Source organism: Eubalaena glacialis, chromosome 3 (assembly GCF_028564815.1).
Source record: "Eubalaena glacialis isolate mEubGla1 chromosome 3, mEubGla1.1.hap2.+ XY, whole genome shotgun sequence".
Lineage (NCBI taxonomy): Eukaryota > Metazoa > Chordata > Mammalia > Artiodactyla > Balaenidae > Eubalaena > Eubalaena glacialis.
This window is the reverse complement of record NC_083718.1, coordinates 99,154,415-99,171,005: the sequence shown is the minus strand read 5'-3', so window position 1 is coordinate 99,171,005 and position 16,591 is coordinate 99,154,415. Positions and strand designations below refer to the sequence as shown.

Here is a 16,591-nt window from a genome sequence, read left to right as displayed (position 1 = left end):
AACTGAATGATTGAAATATTAGCCAGACTTAGGTTTGAATCCTGGCTCTACTACTTATGATCTAGGTGATCTTGGGCAGGTGATCTAATGCACTAAGCACATTGCATGCATCCAAACAATGGGTAGCCATTTTGTTAATCATACTTACTTTCCTGGTATGAGTTCACATTCATCATAAGAGGATTTTGAATTTGCACTCTGGAAACAGATCCATTTTGGTTTTGAATGAGCTGAAAAATGTTAGCTGTGATCAGATTCTGAGCATCAAAAATGATCCCCAAATGGTGGATATATGGATATCATTTCCTGAACTTTTCTGTATGAATGAAATCTTTCATAAAATTTTACTAAGTAAATAAAACTAGGGAACATGGAAAATAGCCATCGAGTATTCTGAATTCAAGAAAAGAAATTCAACATTTAAAAGGAGTTTTATTAGCAGACAAGAGACCAGACTCTAGGTTCCCTTGGTGCTAGCTGTGTGACCTGGGCATGTCTACGGGCTCAACTTCTTCATCTGGCAAATGGAGGGATAATATTTTCCAAGAGTTTGAACTGAATGGATTTCTGAAGTCCTCTCCACTTTAGGAGCAAGGATTCTAGGAGTCAGAAACGAAATTATGTTACTAAGACAATTCCAGAAAATAGAGACTAAACAGAGAAGAAGATAAATGTCACCATGGAAGACAAGAAGAACACCAGGGGAAGGAAGAGAAGAAAGTCAGTAGCCAACAAATCTGCCTTCTCTGTCGCTGAGGCTCTCTTCTCCCCCTTCTCTTGCCTCTCCTCCTCTCTTCTCTATCTTCCCCTCTTTCTCCTTCATTCTCCTGTCATATCCACTGGTCTCTAGTAGCTTGGCTTCACTCCCCCTCAGGAGGGTCCCATTTGACAAAGGAACAGGGAGAGACACAGAAGGCAGGGCAGAAGTCAGAAAGTCCAGATTTAGTCATGCTGTACCCACTCAGACTTAAGTCATGACGAACAGAGGTACTAATGAGCTCAGTCTTAACCCCTTGGTCACCTCCAAATATAGTTGTGGATTTTATTTGAAACACAGAAATTCAGAGTTGGAAAGGGTCATAGGGTCATCTGGTCCAGTTCTCATAGTCTACAGATTACAACATCCTGACAAAGTACATTGTCTCTCAGTCCACAGGTGGGACTCATGACATCCTGCAATAGCCCGCTCCATTTTCTGTCCGTTCTGGAGGTTCTTGTCTAACACTGAGCAAAAGATGCTTCCCTGGGGCTTCTACCCTCTTGGCCACTATATGTTTACTAATGGAGTTCAAGATCACATTTCAAGTGACTCAGTTGCTTTCTTCATTCGTATGTTGGAATAAGAGGTCTCGTGGGCTGTAGACCCCCAAACCAAGGCGATAGTAAAGAAATCTGCCTGTTGCTTCTGCAGAGTCTTAGGGACTATCGTCTCAACAGAACACATCCAACTGGAGGATCTGGCAGCTGGGGGTAAGTAGGGGAGACATAGCTGAGGGCAGCCAGATAAACACCATTCTTTAGTCTTGGACATTGGCAGTTGTAAAAGATCAGAAACATTCTCTCTGGTGCCCTGTCCCCAGTGATGGAGAGAAAGCGCTCTGAAGGTATGAACTCACCCATGAGGAAAGGATGTCAGAGAACCAGATACAGCTGTCGTTCAGAAGCAAGACAAGGGCGTTCCCTTCCCTCCTTTGTGTTCCCTTAGCACACTCTGTGCTCTTAGCTCTTATCACATTTTTCCATGAATTTTCCTTATTTGGGTAGGAGTTCCTTTCTCTCAATAGGTTGTAAACTCCTTGGGAGGAAGGAGCCATGTTTTATTCATCTTTATAAATAAATGTTTGTAGGATTTTAGTTATTTCCAAAGACAGCAAAATTTTGCATTGAAATTAGCAATATGATGTTTAAGGAGTGTAAAATAGTCTATTTATGTGCTGAATTTTAGTGGGGATAGATCTAAAGCTTTTGCCATTTCTGAATAATAACAATAATAGTGACAGTTATTCAGTCAGTTACTTGTTCAGCAAATATTTATGACTTGTTACCAACTTACACTGGTATAGCACTTAGTAACTTTCAAAGTCCTTTATTGCTAGGATTGCGTATCTCCCAGTCCCAGCCCAGCCTCTTGCCATCCAGGTGTCAGGCTGGATGTGGAAGTGTCAGATGAGTGCTGGAGACCTGGCGGCAGACTAGACAGGGCAGGGGCTCCCCATATGGAAGCAGTGGTTGGTATGATATGGGTCTCCCATGCAGGGAGATTAGGTTGTGTACAAAGATGGGATCTTGCAGGAGATGTACTTACAAGGTGAAGAATTTTTATTTTCATTTAAATAGCGGAGCTGGGCAAAGGCATTTCTTTTGCTGTGATTAAAGAAATTCTGTCCCGGGGTGTTGAATATGTAATGAAATTCTAAAAAGAAAAGATTAAGAATACAACTCATTGCCTGGGAGCAACAGCTGTCCCCATTTATGCCTTGTTTTCTGAGGCGGCCCAGTCACTCTCACCTTTAGATGATGCTTTACCACAGACTCTCTGGGAGTTATGAATCTTAGTGCTGCAGTTCTCACATTTATTACTCTGCAGTCCAGTTCCAGAAGCAGAATAGCAGCTGAGTCCTGTATCAGAACCTGAAAAAGCCCAAGTTACACAAAGGAAGTGTGAGTTTTTTTTATTATAGTCCTAAAATATGCTCTGGAGAGTAGAGCCCTGATCGTGCAAGGTATGCATTAGGCCCCAGAGTGTTCAATTTCCCCAAGGGGAAATTTACCAAGGGGGGTTGCCAGCCTAGGGGTGACATTTGGACTCCCCTTATGACAACTGAGAGATGTTTTGATAGGTAACAGTTCTGATAGGAAAGTCTTAAGATTTGCCTAGCACATGTAGGTGTTTAGTAAAGGTCCTCTGAATGGATGGATCTGTGTGAATTTCGTCCATTGAATTATCAGACGATCTTGCATTTGTAGTTATTTTTCCAGATTAGCCCTGATACATCCATATTCTCTTCTTAGACCCTGCGGTGGCCAAGAGCTTGTGTTTTGTCATCCAGGCAATTGGAAAGATGGTTTTCCTCACATCACGTTCCTAAGTCCATATGGGAACTTGAATCATAGCTTTGCCCTCATCAGTACCACAGAGAGGCTAGCAGTAGAGAGCATGTGTGTCCGGTGCAGGTCTGGGTCTTATTCGGCAGGCTGTGGGCAGTGGAGTTCTCCAGGTTAGGCCAGAGTGTGGGAGCATGGGCCCGGCACGTGAGCATATCACACTTGGGTGTCCAAGCAACGTCTTAGCTCCAGGAGAGATGAGGCTTGGGGACAAAGCTTCTGCCAATGCTACCTGCCTTGCTGCACTCATGATTGCGCTCATTTGTAACATTATCTTCCAAAGTGTAAATCACAAATGGAATGAGCTCTGGGAAGGATGTTTTCTTTCCCAAATCTCAGTCAATAGTCATTGAATGCCTTCTAATCCAGAAGTCAAGGAAATTACAAATAGAGGAAGAAGGAGCTACACCCTGGGAAGGTTGTGTTGTACAGGAGAAAGGACATGGATTCAGATAGGCCTGATTTGCAGCCTGGCTCTGCCACTTATTGGCTATGTTGGTTGACAGTATGTCCACAAATTCTTTAACATGATTTTCAAAGGATAGAGTCTAATTCCTCTCTCCTTGATTGTGACAACTCACAATTTAGTGACTTGCTTCTAACAAATAGAATAAAGTGGTAACGATGGTGTATAACTTCCAAAATTAGGTCATAAGAGACATTGAAACTTCCATCTCAGTCTTTCTCTTGGATCACTTGCCTGGGGGAAGCTGGCTGCCCTGTCCTAATGACACTCAAGCAGCCTTTTGGCCCACAGGGTGAGGAACTGAGACCTCCTGCCGGTGGCCATGTGTGTGAACAATCTTGGAAACAGATTCTCTAGCCCTAGTCAAGCCTTCAGATGATGGCAGTATTGGCCAACATCTTGACTGCAGCTTCATGAGAGACCTTGAACCTGAACCACCCAGCTAAATGGCTCCCAAATTCCTGACCTGCAGAAACTATGAGATAGCAAATGTTTGTTGTTTTGAGCCATTAAGGTTTGGGATACATCATTACACAGCAATAGATAACACACCAGGCTCTTTGACCCTGGCAAGTCACTTAATTTCTCCAAGCCTCCATTTACTTATCTATAAAATAAAGATAATAATTCCTACCTTGCAGGGGTATTATGATAGTCAAGTGATGTATACTATATGTCAACCGTTCTCAGTTCTTTAATTTTAGAACGCTCTTACTTACACTCTTAAAATTGAGACCCCTAAAGAGCTTTTGCTTATTATAGTTTTTATCATATATCATAATATATGAAATTTTTTATACCTGTAGTAAAAATCCACCCTCCCCTTGCACTGGAGAAGAGCTGTCATACAACATTCAGTCAACTGAATGTGGATTGGTAGAGAGGTATTTATAAATTTCAAGTCATTTTTTTTTTTTAACTTTGGGTTTATTTATTTAATTAATTTATTTATTTATGGCTGTGTTGGGTCTTCGTCTCTGTGCGAGGGCTTTCTCTAGTTGTGGCAAGTGGGGACCACTCTTCATCGCGGTGCGCGGGCCTCTCATTATCGCAGCCTCTCTTGTTGCGGAGCACAGGCTCCAGACGCGCAGGCTCAGTAATTGTGGCTCACGGGCCCAGTTGCTCCGCGGCATGTGGGATCTTCCCAGACCAGGGCTCGAACCCGTGTCCCCTGCATTGGCAGGCAGATTCTCAGCCACTGTGCCACCAGGGAAGCCCCTCAAGTCATTTTTGCTGTGTAGGAGCATTCAGCTTTTCCTAAGACTGAATGGGCAGACTCAAAGCTGGTTTTTTTTTTTAGAATTTTAAACTGAAGCATTTAAAAAATACTTTGTCATTTAAAAACAGTAATAATCCACTTCATGTTCACAAAATAACATTTTTTATGAAAAATAGCTATTTTTGAAAAAAAATCAGTGAGAAAAATGGCAGTGTTTTACGTTTTGGCAAATTTCTAAAACATCTAGCTTAACAGAAGGCAGCTGGACTTTATAGCTGTATCTCCATTCAGTCTGTTGCAATATTGTTCTTGCACAGAAAAGAGAGGACCTCACGGCCCCCCAGGGGCCCTCTGACCACACTTTGAAAATCTCTACTCTGTTCTGGTGTCTGGTATACAGTAAGTGTTCGATCAATTAAACCTACTATTATTATTAGAAAATGTGTCATCTACAGAGAAGAAATAGAACTAAATGTGACATAACAGGAAGAATACTGAGTTGAAGGAAAAAGCAAGCCTGGTTAGCTCTCTGGCCCCCAGGTTCCTGCTGTATAAACTGGGTAGATTAGGCTCGGGCACTGATTTTCTTCTCAGGAGCTGCCTAAGCCAGCAGGCCTCAACTCCAACTCTTCCTCACCCAGGGCAGTCCTGCCAGGGGATGTTTTTCTGCTTAAATTGTCTTTGGAGAAGGGCCCCTATGACTAAAAATCATTGGATCCCATGCACTGGTGCTCTCTGGGTCTGCTCCCCACTCTAATTTCTTTGCTCCTATGAAACGTGTATGGACGAGTCAGCAGCAACTCTCCCGTGGCGGGTGAGCTCCCCAGGTGCAGATTACAGGTCATGCTGGGGGGCTGCCACGCAGAACTGAGGCCACCTCGTGACTGAGTCACGGAGCCCTGTGACTCCAGGCACAGACAGGTGTGGGCACTTTCACCCTGCTTGACCACATCTCATTTGAATCAATTCATTATTAATTCTTTACATTTTGCAACAACAACAATAATAATAATAACCAACGTGCAACACCCTAGTCTAAGTAAAGCTATTTGACGTGGCAGATGGTCTGCTGGCAGTGAGTGGACCCCAAGGAGAGGGACCATGACAACTGGCCCCAGACCCCTCAACTTACCGAGAACTGAGTCTGGGTGCTGTGCCTTGTCTTGCATGGCAACAGGAAACCTTCCATGGTTGATTCCTCTGTGGCCTTTTTTCTCCATTTTTTGCTTCCTAAAAAAGGTGCATAAAATCCCATAAACTTTTAGTATACTGCAAATGGCGATAGTGAGAGGACTGGTAAATCTGAAATGTGACATTTCTTACATCAGAGCCTGGAATGATGGAGGATGCATGTCATCCTCAACGCAGCTATCCCTCTGCCTGCCTGTTTGAGAGCTTCCCCGTGAGAAAGTGCACCCAGCACAATTTGGCCTGAAAAGAACATGCATACCAAACATTAAAAGTATATCTGTTTTGTTTCCCTGAGGATACTATCTAGTCATGATACACATAAACAATATAGAAATTTGAAGTATGGTATTATAAAATTTGGAGTTTAATTCATTGTCTCAAAATCAGTTCTTCTCAGGGGAAGAAGCTGTACTGCACGTCAGTACCAGATCACGTGGCTTTGGATCCATAAGCACAAGCTGAGCAATCCAAAAAGTCCAGCAAGGTGGATTTTGTCCAGTGTCTACGGGGCTAAAGGCTATGAGAGCATGTGGGGTTAATTTTAGCTGTGCAAGGCCAACAGGGGGCATCAGAAAGATGCCCTACGATTGTCACTTACCGGGACACTTCCTCCGACCTGTCTGTAGCTTCTGTCTCCCTCCTTCACAGAAATTCTAACTCCTCCAAAGGAATTTTAGTTGATAGCAATTCTTAAGAAAGCTCTAGCTCAGCCCCTGGAATACTATAATAGCCCCTAGGGAACGCTGTGCATTCTTAGCATGGAGGGCACTGTGCCCAAGTTGTCCTGGATGTAGCCAGTGAGTCAGGAATGAGACTGATTCCCGGGGATGGAGTTTGAGCCTCAGGCCTTGCTTGCAAATGTGTGCATGTCCCACTGTGCCTGGGCCTGCTGCCGGTGGAGAGAGGCACCGTGCTTGGAGTTTGTGAGGTTGGGGGCTGAGAAGCCAGGCCCTTTCCCTCTTCTTGGAAAAATATGCTCTCCTCATGAGTCACATATTTTCTCACACCTCATTTTCTGTCTCCACCCTCCTCCTCTGGGGCATTTGAACATCTGCTCTCCAAAGTGGAAAACTTGGATGGCACTCAAGTGAGTTTAGTCCAACACATGACTTTCTTTTTCTGCCTCTTTTAAACTTCTTTGTGCACTAAAATCTTCTTGCCAACAACAGCTAAGGGCAGTTCTACTTGAGAAGACAGTTTTTCAACAAAACCAAAAAGCTGAAGTATACTCTTAAATCCAAAATTCTGCATCAGACATAAAGGGATAAGCGTTTTACACGTAGTATATATGTTATTTATCTGCATATATATAAATATCCTTCAAACAGTACGTACATCAGTAGGCTAAATAAAGAACACATCCCATCTGAGAGAGAGCTAATCTTCTAAAAGAGTAAAGAGTATATATAGCCCTCTGTTCAATTAATTCCTCAGGGATGATATAGTTTACCAAGATTTCAATTTATAAATCATGCATATCGCCACATCACACCCCAGCAGTTGATTTACTGTTAGATCTGATTTTACACTTGTGTAAAATTGTGTTTTGCCTTCCATCTTGTTCATTATAAAAGAGAAAATGTAGTCTAGAACACCAGTCCCTGTCTTGGTACTTTAGTGGCTCTGTGAGGTCTAGACTACGAATTTGGAAGAGAAATATTTAGTACCTTGAAAGCTTAATCAAAATGTTTTTTTAATGTCAAACTATTTTTATTATACTTACTAAAACCTAAAAAAAAAAGGTCAAAACCTAGGTTTTAATTCAATAAAAAAAAAATAGTGGATCTGGGATGACTCAGGGATTTGGCATCATTTGTGACCTTTGTATTGAAAGGAGAGTCAAAGCTGATGACGGACACGTTGGTTTAAAATAATGGTCCACACCAGATGACACACGGATATTTAACCACAAAACCATGCTGTTTCTTTTTTTAGAGGGCGGAAGCTCAATAGGATCCTTATGACAAGTGCTCATTCCCGTGCTGGCATGCTTTCCAACAGGAAACTTCGGTCTTTCAGACCTTGTCATCTGCCTCTATTAGAATCCATTATGTTCATGTAATAGTGGTGGCCAAACAGCCCCTCCCTCCTTGCCTCTCCACCTTTCTAAGGTCAATGAGCCAAGCTTTGGCTCCAGTCCACAGTGCCTCTCGAGCTTGGAGGAGGCACCTCTTGCTGACTGATAGAAGCTTCAAATAAATGATTCTGAATCCACGTGGGCTAACAGCTGACCAAAGAGTGTTTCAAAACCATTAAGGATTTCTCCTTAGGATTTCACATCTACAGCTTCTTACCCGATTTACAGCTTGTCACCTCTGGAAGATTTCTTGCTGAGGGATGTGGAGAAGTAAACCCTGGGGCACGGGATTAGGCTTATTTCCAATGGGATTGGGAGGCAGAGGTGGGACCCAACAGGGTAAGTTTTCATTCATTGTGAGGAGAGAGTAGTGAGGCTGCAAGCTGGTACACAATGGTGTATAATAATCTCCCACGTGGGCAAGGTTCAAAGGGAGCCTAAAGGCCAAACCACCCTCCATACGCTGTGGTCATGATTCTTAACCAAGAGGCCTATCAGAATCATCTGGGGAGATTTAAAAGAAAGATTCCCAGGCTTCCCTGGTGGCACAGTGGTTAAGAATACGCCTGCCAATGCAGGAGACACGGGTTCGAGCCCTGGTCCGGGAAGATCCCACACGCTGCAGAGCAACTAAGCCCGTGCGCCACAACTACTGAAGCCCGCACGCCTAGAGCCCGTGTTCGGCAACAAGAAAAGCCACCACAATGAGAAGCCCGCGCACCACAACGAAGAGCAGCCCCCGCTAGCCGCAACTAGAGAAAGCCCGCGCGCAGCAACGAAGACCCAACACAGCCATAAACAAACAAATAAATAAATAAATAAAAATTAAAAAAAGATTCCCACCAGGTCTTCACCCCGGGGAAGGTGATACAGTAGGTGGGGCTGAGGCATGTGCATTATTTTCAAGTCCCCTGGTAAGGTTGATGCTCTCCGCAGTTGAGAGCCGCTGCTAGAGGGATTTGTCAGTTGGGAGGGAGACCGGGCTGCGTGTCCAGCCCTGAGGTCTGTGATTCTGTAACTCGGCCCGTGGCTGCTGGCACCTGTGCAGTTAGTTGATGCCCATCCTCACTGGAGTTACTATCCCAGGACCGGCTCCCGCCCACCCTGGGAATTTAGCAGCCGGAAGCCCTCACCATTCAAGGACCCGGTGGCAGAAGGCACAGCTTGCACCGGTCGTCTCTGCACTGTCCTGCCTTCCCGAAGCGTTGTTAGGCTCCTCCTGCACCACAAAGCACACACAGATGTGGATGTGACCGAGGAAGTGACTCATCCCTCGGCTGCTCAGGCACAGCCCAGCAAGCCGCGTGGACCCCGCCAAACTCACCATCTCAGGACTCCTCCACTCTGATTTCTGGCTCAGTGGGGCCTGTGCTTAATGGCCTGGGGCTTAGAGAAAGAAAGCTTCTACCCTGTCTTGACTTCCTTCCTTCTCCAGACATTTAAAAATCTAGTACAAATGAGAAAATACTCTCCCCACCCTGTTTTCTCTTTCCTTTAGTTTCAAATTACACCAAGCTCCACCAGAGGATGAACCAATTTAAGATGATTTTTAAATCCTTCAATCTGACCACTGGTTAGCAGAGTCTAAAAGCCTTTCCAAAGCAATGTATTCAACTATGAATTAAAACAAGGTTTAGGGACTAACTAGAGGCCTAAATTATTGTTTATATGTCCCTGTTTAACACACAAAAAAATCACACTGTGGAACTAAAAAGGCTGACACCACCCTTACTATGGTTTTACCCTTTATGTAAACAGAAAATAAACGTACTTTTCTCACCATTATAAACAATAGTGAGAAATAAGCATCATTGTACAGACAGCTTTTTCTATATTTTGAATTACTTCCTTAGGAAATGTCTGGGTCGAAGGTTGCGAAAGTGCTTGTGTGATGATACGTGTGACCTAATTGCTTTCCACCAAAGCTGTACAAATTACATAGCCGCCATCAACGTTGGCGGCTCGTTTGTCTACACCTTCCTCTGCATCAGGAATTATCCCTTGAAAATATTCTTGTTAATTTAAAAAGTAGGGGTGGCTCCTTGTGTTATTAACATTTCCTCTGTTATTAAAGGAGATAAACATTTCCCCATATGTTTATTTATTGGTTGTATTTCCTACTTGTGACTTTTAGTTCTAATCTTTTATCCATTAATTTTTTGGAGGGTTTCAGTGTTTTCTTATTAATAAAAACAACCATTTGTTGATTGCTCCTTGTGCCAGGTACCTCTCATATCACCTCCTTTATCCCTTACCACCATCCTGGCATGTCGTCCCCATTTTAGTGATGAATAATCTGCGGCTCAGAAAATTTAAGCAGCTCGTCAAGGTCACACAGAGTGAGTGGCAGAGCTGGCATTTGAGCCTTTCCCCGTACGCTTGTGTCCTTAACCACAGAGCTACTCCTCCTTCGTGCCCTTGTCAGAGCAACTTTGTATGATAAAAATCTTAATTCTGAACAGTGTTTGCTCTTACTATTTTCCAAGTTGTCTGACTTTCTTAAAAAGATTTACTGTGGTTTCAGTTTTGCAAACATTAGTTGAAATGTTGATATTGTCAAAGAGGTGGTGGAAATGGCCAAGAAACATATGAAAATGGGTAAATTTCACAAATAGTCAAAGAAATACAAATTAACACAGTGAGATATCAGTTTTCATTTATCACTTTAGCAAAGGTTGGAGAGAAAAAGAAAACAGATACCCTGGTTTGGCTCAGGTTGGAAGGCACCTTCATTCCCAGGCACTGTTGTGGGCACCACTTTGCTAAAGGCCAGTTTATCCAAATTTTCACTGTGTATCTTTTGAACCATTAACTGCAATCCTAGGTTTTTATTCCAAGGAACTTATCAACTATGGCCAAAGGTTTGCATATAAAATGACTTTACTGAAGCAGTGTTTCTAATATCAAAGAACTGGAAAAAACTAAATGTCCATCAATAAGGGACTGGTTTAATGAATCAGGGTACACCCATGCAATGAAATACAATGCAGTCCTTAAAAATGAAGCTGTAGGTTTATTCAATAACTTTTGAGAGGCCCACAGTATAATGTTAAATGTAAAAAGCATATCCTAAAACAATACATGTATGGGGACTTCCCTGGCGGTCCGGTGGTTAAGACTTCGCCTTCTAATGCAGGGGGTGTGGGTTCAATCCCTGGTCGGGGAGCTAAGATCCCACATGCCTCTTGGCCAAAAAACCAAAATGTAAAACAGAAGCAATATTGTAACAAATTCAGTAAAGGCTTTAAAAATGGTCCACATCGGGCTTCCCTGGTGGCGCAGTGGTTGAGAATCTGCCTGCCAATGCAGGGGACACGGGTTCGAGCCCTGGTCTGGGAGGATCCCACATGCCGCGGAGCAACTGGGCCCGTGAGCCACAACTGCTGAGCCTGCGCGTCTGGAGCCTGTGCTCCGCAATGCGAGGGGCCGCGACAGTGGGAGGCCCGCGTGCCGCGATGAAGAGGGGCCCCCACTTGCCACAACTAGGGAGAGCCCTCGCACAGAGGCGAAGACCCAACACAGCCAAAAATAAATAAATAAATAAATAAATAAAAATGGTCCACATCAAAAATTCTTTAAAAAAACCCCAGTACATGTATGATCCCATTTTTGTAAAAATGTGTATGTGTATCAGAGAAAAAAAAAGACCAGATATACACTAAAATATTAGCAATGGTTTTTCTGTCAGTGAAATGTTCCTCTGTATACTTTTCTCTATTTTCTGATTTTTTTGCAATAAGCCTGTATCGCTTTTATAATTTAAAAAATAATGAGTTTTTTTTTTGCTTCATTTTTCCCCTGTGTTTTCTTTTATTACTTCTGGGCCTTCAGGGAATATCTATGCACTTCACAGTTAAGGCAGATTTACATTAGCAGAATGTACGGGGGGTGCCCTCCGCCTGAACTGGGAGACCTGGGATCCAGTGTCTCCTGTCATTTGTGCTGGGCAAATCTCTTCACCTTTCTAAGCTTCCAACTTTTCTTCTGCAAAAAGTCTATGCAAACAGCAAAGCTCTGAACCAACAGAATTATTACTGTTTATTGCTTATTATAATTTTGTCATTATTATTTTAGACCCAGGGCTTTTAATCCCAGTATTTCCGATTCCTTTATAATGAAATCATCTCAAAGTGTGGTCCCCAGACCAGCAGCATTGACATCACCTGGGAGCTTGTTAGAAATGCAGAATTGCAGGCTCACCCCAGACCTACCGAATCGAAGCCAGCGTTTCAGTAAGATCTGCAGGTGAGTCCACAGCAGGCTGCAGTTGCAGAAGCCCTGCTCTAGAACAGGTACCTCAGGCAGGTTTCTCCTGAGTTCTGAAAGAGTGGAGAGGGTTAGCAATACGGGCAGCTCTCACCAGCACTAACGCCCAGGGCGCCGGATAGTATAAGAGCCAAATGATCTTAATTATGCCAATTTCAGAGTCATGTTCAGCCATACTGGTTGGTTAAAGAGCCAAGGCAATGAACTGAGCGGAGCCAGGACGGGGCTGCAGGACATTACTCCGGAAGCCGAAGACAACCTCATGGTCATTTGATCTGGTTAGTCTAGTTTTTTTTTAAAAAAAAAAAAAAGCAGTTTGAATTTTAGAGTCAGTCCTTGAGCTTCCTGGGCGCCCCACTTTGGGGGATTATTTGGCTTTTGTTTAATCTGGTGAAGTCACTGGGAATTTAATTTCAGCACTCCTGGGACAGTGGGACCAAGTGACCACTTGCCCTGTTCCCACCCTCCCTCCCCTGGGCGTCTCTATGGAGAGAGGGCCCCCAAGGAAGCCAGGCTCCCAGAGGTGGAAGCGGTGGGCCAAGCCCACTTCTCCCTTCTCGGACCCTCGGGAGGGGCCCGTCTCTGCCCTCTTTGCTGGGCTGTGGGACCAGCCTGTCAAGTTCCTCGGAAGAGGGGGCCTCCTGTGTCTGTGCCCGGGGGGCAGGGCGCCCTGTCCACTCTCACCCACATGGCCCCAGCGCCACGCAGGACGGCCAAGGTGCTCCTTGGGTAACTGGGGAGCCGCATAGAGGGACTTGCCATTAGGGCTGCAGTCCCACAGGAGGTGATTCAAAATTGGTTCTGCATTTCCACACCACCCCTAAGGCATCATCACATCCTGCCTGGAGTCCCTTTCCCCGGCCTCCTCACCTAGCTACCTCCTTCTTATCCCCCAGTACTCAATTCAGATCTCACCTCTGACCCTACCCTCCCACTGTGAGTTACTTTTGGTCATATCCCGTCACCTAATTGTCACGGTACCTAACACCCAGGTAATGTGCTTACTGTGAGCCAGGCCCTGTTTTAAGTACGTATATTAACTCATTTAAACGTCCTAATAATATCATTAAAATTTCTAAGAAGCTGGCAGGTGAAGCCAATGCTGCTGGTCTGGGGACCAACTTTGAGATATTTCATTATAAAGGAATTAGAAATAATGGAATTAAAAACCCCTGGGTCTAAAATGATAATGACAAAATTATGGTAGACATAATAGTTCCGTTGGTTCAGACCTTTACAGTTTGCAAAGACTTTTTGCTAAAGAGGAGTTGGAAACTTAGGCAGGTATTATTATCCTCACTTTATACAGGAGGAAACTGAGGCACAGAGAGTTTATATAACTTTCTTAAGGTCACAAAGCTGATTAGTGACAGAGCTCGTATTGATATTTGAACCCAAGCAGTCTGGCTTCACAGTCCTAAGGAATGCATTATTACTTTCACCTACATAGCACTTTTAACATTCTGTAATTCCACATTAATTTTATCTGTTCATTGTATGTGTCCCTCATGGAAATGTAAGCATCTTGAGGGCAGGTGGTTTGTCTACCTTGTTTATATTGTATCCCCAATACCTAGAAAAGTGCCTAGCATTTAGCAAGAAATATTTACTGAATGAATGGATAATACTAGAGGTAGACTCTCTTTTCAGGGCTATTTATCACAAAGTTATAGAGTCCTCATCATCTCTCAACAGTTGCTATAAACTTGGGACCAGTTAAGAAGAACAAACCCAGACCTGAGGGGAGTGCTGAGCAGGAGGCTGGGCTGCCTCACTAGGCTCCCTCACACCATGTTGAAGCTTATTTCGGTTCAGGACTAGAGAGAGAACCAGCTGTGAACCTTGAGGATCATTTGTTAAATCCACAGTGGCTCAGAGTTTACTATACTGAGTATTCACTCCATACCAGGCATTCAGTCAGTTGTTCGGGCTACAAAGATGGGTACAAAGGCACAAGGACAAATGAGACACGATGCTATGGGGACACAGAGGCTGGGGTGAAGAATTCTGCCTGGAGTGGGCGGCTATGCATCAAGGTTATATAAATGGGCTAACTCTGAAGATGGGCCTTGAATGAATGGGATTTTGCCAGGCAGGTAAGGGTTTTGAGGAGGCAAACATACTTGTTTGGAAGGGCTAACATTTATATAATCTTCAATATCCTGTCCTAAACTCTGACAAAAACCTATTCAAGTTTTGAATAACAGCCACGGGCTGTGTCTTCAAATACAATCAATTTAAAGCAATTATCCAGATGATTCCATTTGTCAGAATTTTCATGTATTCTGAAATGTTCTGATAGTTGAGGTTACAAAAAGTACTATAGAAAGACACTGGTAATTGATTTGAATTCCTGGTTTTGCATATGTAGACAATCCAAAAGAATTTAACTTGAGAGAAAGAAAATGTAGAAGTGGACTCATGAGAAATGGTTCTTTCACTGAGTGTGTTATTCTTTATGTAGCAGAGATAGTACAAAACTATTAAGAAGAAAAATTATTTCTTCCAGGCACGCAAGATCTACAAAAAATGTTACTATTCATCCAGAAGAAATAGCTCTTCAGCAGTTCATCAGTTTAAGCTGCATTGTTACATCCTAAACCAATAAGAGATTTCAAAAACCAACACTTGAAATAGCTTCTAATTCTTAAAAGCTGGTTCCACTTTAAATAATATGATTCATAGGCCTTTGGAAAGTTAAATTTTCATGAAATGTTAAGATAGAATTCAGTGATTCCATTAATTAGGATTCTATAAATACATAAAAACCATTTTTCCTGGCATGAAATTTGGCTGTAGGCTGCTATATTACCTCATTTGAGGATGGGGAGGATGTGGATGACAAGTCATCCGGGTTGATTTGAGAACTCATGGGAAGAGAGACAGCTGAAGTATGTTTGCCTTTATTAATTTTCTCTTTAAAATCTTCAAGTAGCATCTCCAACGTGAAGATTTCACCTTCTACTTTTCTAGGTAAGTATAAACACACAGGCATCTTATTGAGTATGCAGTCAACATTCTAATTAGTAACAACAGTTCTTGAATATAGCATTGATCTACATTTTTAACACGGTCGATCTTCAGACAGGAAGGATAATGGGCACCTGCCCTGACAGGCATCCTGTTTATACTTTCACTCCAAAGGCCTGGGCTCTAATACTCATTTTTTTCTTCCAGTTTTATTGAGATATAATTGACATACAGCACTGGACAAGTTTAAGGTGTACAACATAATGACATGACTTACAGACAACACGAAATGATTATCACAACAATTTAGTGAACATCCATCATCTCATATAGATACAATATTAAACAAATAAGAAAAAATTTTTTTCCTTGTGATGAGAACTCTTAGGATTTACTCTCAACAACTTTCATATATAACATACAGTAGTGTTAATTATATTTATCATGTTCTATATTTCTAATTCTCATTTTGTTATTCATTAGCTGTGTATCCTTTGGCAAATCACTGAATCTGTGCCTCCAATGTCTCAACTATAACATGAGATAACAATACTTTGCTTATCTGGATCTGATTATTTTGAGGTCCCTTACAGTTCTAGGAGCTATGATTCTAGGAAAATAGTGATTTATATCAACTGAAAAAGAATGATATGAAAAATCTGAATAACTTAATTAACAAGCTTGATCCATAGGTATATGTACATATAGGTATATGTGTATATATGTACATGCATATATAAATATAAATATATATTTTGCCCCCAAAGAATTAATTTTCCTCAAATTCATTAAATTTATAAAAATTTATCTCATATTACTCCACGAAGAAAAATCTCAACAAATTCCAAAACATTAAAAATTATACCACTTCTTTCCCACTAAGATCAAGAACAAGGCAAAAATATTCCTTCTCACCACTCCTATTCAACATTGTACTTGAAGTCCTAGCTAAAGCAATAAGACAAGAAAAGGAAAGAGAAGGTATACACATTGGAAAGGAAGAAATAAAATTGTCTTTGTCCACAGATGACATGATCATCTGTGTAGAAAATTAGAATCAACAAAAAAACTTCTGGAACTAATAAGCAATTGTAGTGAGGTTGCAGGGTACAAGGTTAATATATGAAAGTCAATCACTTTCCTATATTCTTTTAATGAACAAGTGGAATTTGAAGTTAAAAACATAGTACCATTTACATTAAGATCCAAAAAAATTAAATACTTATGTATAAATCTAAAAAAATATGCACAAGATCTATATAAAGAAAATTACAAAACTCTGATGAGTGAAATCAAA

General features: G+C 42.2%; 1 protein-coding gene across 1 annotated transcript in view; it reads right to left on the bottom strand.

Annotated features, from left to right (window-relative positions):
* Positions 1 to 2,261: 2,261 nt before the first annotated feature.
* The window catches only part of AKNAD1 (AKNA domain containing 1), a 29,673-nt gene continuing 15,343 nt past the window's right edge, over positions 2,262 to 16,591 (bottom strand). The window contains exons 6-10 of the mRNA XM_061186234.1: positions 15,137 to 15,293; positions 9,192 to 9,277; positions 5,923 to 6,020; positions 2,509 to 2,631; positions 2,262 to 2,413 (exon numbers count right to left, since the gene is read on the bottom strand). Of these exons, the coding sequence (XP_061042217.1) occupies positions 2,262 to 2,413; positions 2,509 to 2,631; positions 5,923 to 6,020; positions 9,192 to 9,277; positions 15,137 to 15,293 (616 nt within the window). The remainder of the gene's footprint in view (positions 2,414 to 2,508; positions 2,632 to 5,922; positions 6,021 to 9,191; positions 9,278 to 15,136; positions 15,294 to 16,591) is intronic.